General features: G+C 39.3%; 1 protein-coding gene across 1 annotated transcript; it reads left to right on the top strand.

Annotated features, from left to right (window-relative positions):
• Positions 1 to 1184: 1184 nt before the first annotated feature.
• LOC140839078 (uncharacterized) lies at positions 1185 to 2034 on the top strand. Its single transcript, XM_073205711.1, has 2 exons — positions 1185 to 1290; positions 1712 to 2034. Exons 1-2 carry the CDS (start codon positions 1185 to 1187, stop codon positions 2032 to 2034), a joined length of 429 nt encoding a protein of 142 aa, XP_073061812.1.
• The last annotated feature ends 3528 nt before the right edge of the window (positions 2035 to 5562 follow it).

Raw genomic sequence — 5562 nt, 5'->3', positions numbered from 1 at the left:
GAATTAATAGATATAAAAAAATTAGTAGAATTTCAAAGTAAAAAAGTAAGGGTCGTTTGCGTTGGTATCAGAGCGAAGGATCTCCAAAGGGTTGCGTACTGTCCCTCTGATAAGCTCAAAAAGTCACGCATCAAGTATGTGAGTTTTATTGCTTTATATTTTATATGCTAATTACATTATTTAATGCTTTCATGATGAATGATATAGAGGATAGATGCATGTTATTTTAAAATGTTAAGTGCATGGTTGTCACGTGGTTGGGACAAATTGTACAGAGATGCCTTCTAAACGAGTTCTACGTAGGGATAATGGGGATAGACAGAAGGAGGAGATTCCAAAGCCTCTACTGAATCAGGATGCTATTGCCCGTGTACTTTACTAGAGCATCACGTGGGAAATGGTCCGAGGGGATGACCAGAAGCTATATATGAGCAATTTAGAAGGATGAACCCTGAGGATTTTTGTGGCACTACTGATCCATTCATTGTCGAGGGATGTATTCAATCATTAGAGTTTGGTTTTTGTTATATGGATATGACGGACAGATCAAGTTCGTTGTACCATCTATCTGTTGAAGGGCGTCGCTTCCTATGGCGACGCTTACTTATGGTGGGAGGGAGCGGAGCGAGGAGTGATCTAACGACATTGACTTGGGAGGACTTCAAGATGGTGTTCTACGACAAATATTTCACATCTGATGTCCGTTCTAGGCTTAAGAGAGTCTATGAGTCTCTGTCAGGGGATTTATATGTGGCTGAATTTTTCAGAAGTTTGATAGGTGCTGTCATTTTGTGCCCTTGATTGCGAATGATGCGGCAGAGAAATTACGACATTTCCTTGATGGATTGAGGCCCTTGATCCGTCGCGATGTGATGCTCACTGTTCCTGCTGATTATACTAATGCCGTTACCAAAGCTTTCAGAGCCGAGCAGTCACTCAAGGATATTGATTGGGAAATGCAGCGAAAAAAGAATATTGCCCAAAAATCTAATCAACAATCGAGTTAGCAGAGTAAGAAACCATTCACGAGACCATCTAAATGGTTGGGACAGCCGAAACCACAAGGACAACCATCTAAAGAAAATTTCCCGAAGACAGCATAGAAGACACAATGAAAGGAGTGCAATCATTACCATTATGGCAAGTTCATGTGGGGCACTTACAATTGCTTCAAATGTGGAGTGATGGGACACAAGGCTGGGGATTTCCCGAAGCTCAATCCACCCACGACTGGAAGGGCATATGTGATGCATGCTGAGCAAGCGAAGCCAGACACTACACTTATTACAAGTACTCCGACTATTTAAGTGTTTTATACTACTATATTGCATGAGATAAAAGCATGGATGCTAGAATTAAATTGAGATTCATGGAACTTAACGAATTAGAATTGCATGTTACAAACTTTAGAATTTAAGGAATGGAATTCTTCCTAATTCAAATTAATTGGATTAAATCGGAGAAGATTGAAATTTATAGGGGATGAATTTAATTTTCAAAAAATGATGAGGGGAATTTAGATAAATTTGAAAGTTCTAGGGGCCATTTGGTAATTTTGAAAACTTAAGTAACTAACCATGCAATTTTCGAAACTTAAGGGGCTAATGTGCTAATATGGAAAACTTGAAGGACCTAGATGATGGAAAATTTTCTAAAACTATAGAACCTTAATCAAGAATAATGAAAATTTTAGTTGGACGATAATTGCTAGCCGGAATAGCTAGTTACGCTTTATTAGACTCAGGAGCTAAACATTCTTCCATATCTGAATCCTTCGTGAAATTGGGAATCTTACCAGCAGATGTGGAGTCAGGATTCAAAGTTACATTACCTTCTGGGGAGCATATGGTCTCTAGTAGCATGATTAAGAACGAGGAACTAAAATTACAAAAGACTATTATTGGAGCGGACCTTATTTTGCTACCGATGCCCGAGTTTGACATTATTTTGGATATGGATTGGCTCACACTGAATGGGGCTACTATTGACTTTCGTTGGAGGACAATATCTATTAGACCACCCAATGGGAAATAATTCATCGTTGAGGCTGCACTAAACAATCAAATGCCACATATCATTTCATGCATGCGTGCGAGAAAGCTTATTCAAAAGGGTTGCCAAGGTTTTCTTGCTAGTATTATATCTCCACCCGACATTGACAGCCAATCTATCGAGAATGTGAAGGTTGTCAAGGATTTTCCGGACGTGTTCCCTGACGATGTTTCTGGTTTTACACCTGAAAGAGAAGTAGAGTTTGCTATCGAATTAATGCCCGATACAGTGCTTATCACTAAGGCACCATATCGAATAGCACATGCTAAAATGATGGAATTAAAAGATCAAATTCAAGAGCTACTAGACAAGGGATTTATTCTCCATGGGGTGCACCAGTGTTATTTGTTAAGAAAAAGGATGGGAACTGTAACGTACCGTACTTAACTACTTGAATTTTGCGGAAAAATTAAAAATTTTATTCAAATAAAACATCCTTACGGTCGTCACCCAACATTCATAAAAATATCTTTAAAGTAATTAATCGTCAAATAAAAGTTTGCTAAAAACAACGCTGTCTCAAAACGCCTCCCATTCAAATCAAAACATCAGAGTAGTTTAATGGTTTGCATAAACATAAACTCGCGGTCCTCGGGTTTAGCCTGCCACTCAGCCCAAGCCTGCCCCTTGGTCGCCACCTCCTGTCTCCTGCTCATCGTACTCACCTGCATCGATCAAGTCTAGTGAATCTAAAGACTCAACACGTATAAACTGAAAGTAACGAGTACTACATAATAAAAATCGCATGCTTCTTTAAAATAGGACATACATAACTTTAAATTGACTTGCATAAACTTCAACTTGAAATAAACTTGAACTTGAACATACATACTACGACGTGCCATGAACATAAACTTTTCTTAAACATGCTTTCATACTTCAACGTACTTAACTGCATAATTTTACGTGGAGGATGTTTCAAAGCAAGTGACCCTTAACATGATAAACGCCTGATCAGACACACCACAGTACTGGGCTGACAGGGACGTATCCACTGTCGCATACATAAGATCCCTGTTCATGATTTAACAGGCCAGTTGATCCACGTTCATAATTTAACGCTTCACAACCACGATCTAACCCGTTCATAATTTAACGGGCGGATTGGTCCCCGTTCATGATTTAACGCTTTCCAATCCTTAACTTTCTTTGGTCACAAGACAATTAGCATACCTCCAAACTTAAACATATTCTTGCACGTCAACATACTTACTAGGCGTTGAGGGATTCGTTGGACTTAGACTGGGCCGTTGCTGCGACGTACTAACATGGAATTGCATACTTAACTTGCATAACTTAGACGTAAAAATCATACTTACCCCTAAGTTCAATCAACACTTGGGACGTTCTAAAATTTCCCATGACTCGATCATGAAAACATCATATTAAACCTTAACTTAAAACCTCAACCAAATTCCAAAGTGAATGAAAGAATGTATCCCAAAAATAGGAGGACACGGACCCCGTGTCTGGGTCCTGGCTTGGGTCCGTGTAGATACTGTATGGGGTGTGTGTAGAAAAGCAAGGGCACGGACCCCGTCTAAAGGTCCGGGTCAAGGTCCGTGTAGATACTGTAAAAGGAGTACTCGGAAAGGGGAGAGGCACGGACCCCGTGCTTGGGTCCGTGTGGAGGTCTGTGTACACTCGGGTCCTAGACATTGCTGAGGGAACAAAGGCACGGACCCCGTGCGGGGGTCCGGGTAAGGGTCCCTGTGCCTACGTATTTCTGAACCTGCGAGGAAAAACTTACACAATACTTAGTCTCCTAATTAACACATAACGGCACAAGATTCCACAACTCGAGACTATCCTAGTACACCATAGCAGTGAACTAAACTCGTGTAATTGCCTCAACGTGACGACGTTCACCCTACAACTCATACGAACCAAAATACGGTCTTTGACATCAACTTGATTCCTACGACATTTGATTCAACTAGATGACCAATGACCCGAAGCGAACCATTAGTGATCGACCCAACAACATAAGCAAGTACCTACACGCAGCAACAATCACCGGTCGAGCCCCCAACGAAGCCTGCAACATAAAACTTCAAGAAACGTATCAATACAAATTTTCTGGAAATCGCAGTTTGAGCAGTCACACGAAAAATATCATAACTCTCTCATTTTTCGTCCAAAAATCTCGTACCTTATATCAAATCGAAGGTATCGAAAAGTTCTACGTTTTTGCCGTTGAAAGTTTTCACAAAATGTGAACAGAAAAATCGCAGTTTTTGAAAAGACAGCAAAAACGAGTTTTAGATCTAACATTTTGCCCTCGAAATTGATCCGATCTATACCCCGCTCAAACTACTAACATGATACATAACTTTTACGCATAAAAATCAACGCAACGCATAATATGACTTGATCGACACAGCAAGAACAGAATATACGTGCCTTATGATATCAAACGTTACCGAAAGACGACACCGAAGCGGAGATAAGAGCGAGGTTGATCCGGGACGAACGTGGCACCGTTTTTCCTTGAAAATAACCAACGAAAATCGCCGGGAATATTGACTAAAAGGGGCGGCTGCTGTTTTGCAAAGAACCCTAATCTTTTTCTCTCCAAAATAATGAAATTTTGAATTGTATTGTGTGAGTGTGTGTTTTACGTTTTCTAGTGTGTGTAGAGTGTGTGTGTGCGTGTGTTAGATAATTAGGAGGAGTAAAATTTGCTAATTAATAAATAACAATGCTAGTCAAGATGCTAATTAAAATGTTGACTCAACTAACAATTTAATTAAAATACTATCCTTACTCATCTTTAAATAAAACTCTTTAATTAAAATATAGCACACACCATACTAGACTTTAAAAGTTCTAAAATCAAAGACTCTCAAAATAATAAAATTTAGGATTCAAACTACTAACATCTCATAAAATACTAAATTTTAAAAGTTTTAAACTCTTAAAATCACTAACTAAACATTTAGGCTCAAAAAATGCTAAAGCTCACTAAATTATTTAAAATATACCCCCAAACTCAACTTAAAATAAAATACCATCTCTAAAATTGCCAAAATCGTCCCCGGGTCTTTTCCTCAATCCCGCTTCGAATAATCGCCTGAAACATGAAACTCGAAAGACATTCCCACGTGCATCACATAACATAATTTAATTTAAAATAGTGCATTTACATAAATTATGCATGACTAAAGCTCCTTTAAAATTAATTAAATGCTTTAATAATTTAAATAGATGCATGGGTTATACGTGTACTGAAATCGGGTTCTACAGTTCCTCCCCCACTTATATAAATTTCGTCCTCGAAATTAAGTCTTACCGAACAACTCCGGGTAGCGAAGCCTCATATCTGTCTCTGACTCCCAAGTGGCCTCTTCCACTGATTGGTTTAACCACCGAACTTTGACTAGCTTAGTCACTTTGTTCCGGAGTCTGCGCTCCTGTCTGTCGAGGATTTGAGTCGGTCTCTCCTCATAAGACAAATCTGGAGCAAGCTACAAAGGCTCATAACTCAGAATGTGCGAGGGATTAGCCAAA

The sequence above is a fragment of the Primulina eburnea genome, chromosome 8 (genome assembly GCF_022965805.1).
Source record: "Primulina eburnea isolate SZY01 chromosome 8, ASM2296580v1, whole genome shotgun sequence".
Lineage (NCBI taxonomy): Eukaryota > Viridiplantae > Streptophyta > Magnoliopsida > Lamiales > Gesneriaceae > Primulina > Primulina eburnea.
This window is presented reverse-complemented; position numbering and strand designations above follow the sequence as displayed.

Coding starts and splice junctions, on each gene's coding strand:
- LOC140839078 (XM_073205711.1), top strand. CDS start 1,185: ATGGGACACAAGGCTGGGGATTTCCCGAAGCTCAATCCACCCACGACT. Junction 1,291..1,711: donor AGACACTACACTTATTACAA/GTACTCCGACTA, acceptor GATAATTGCTAG/CCGGAATAGCTAGTTACGCT.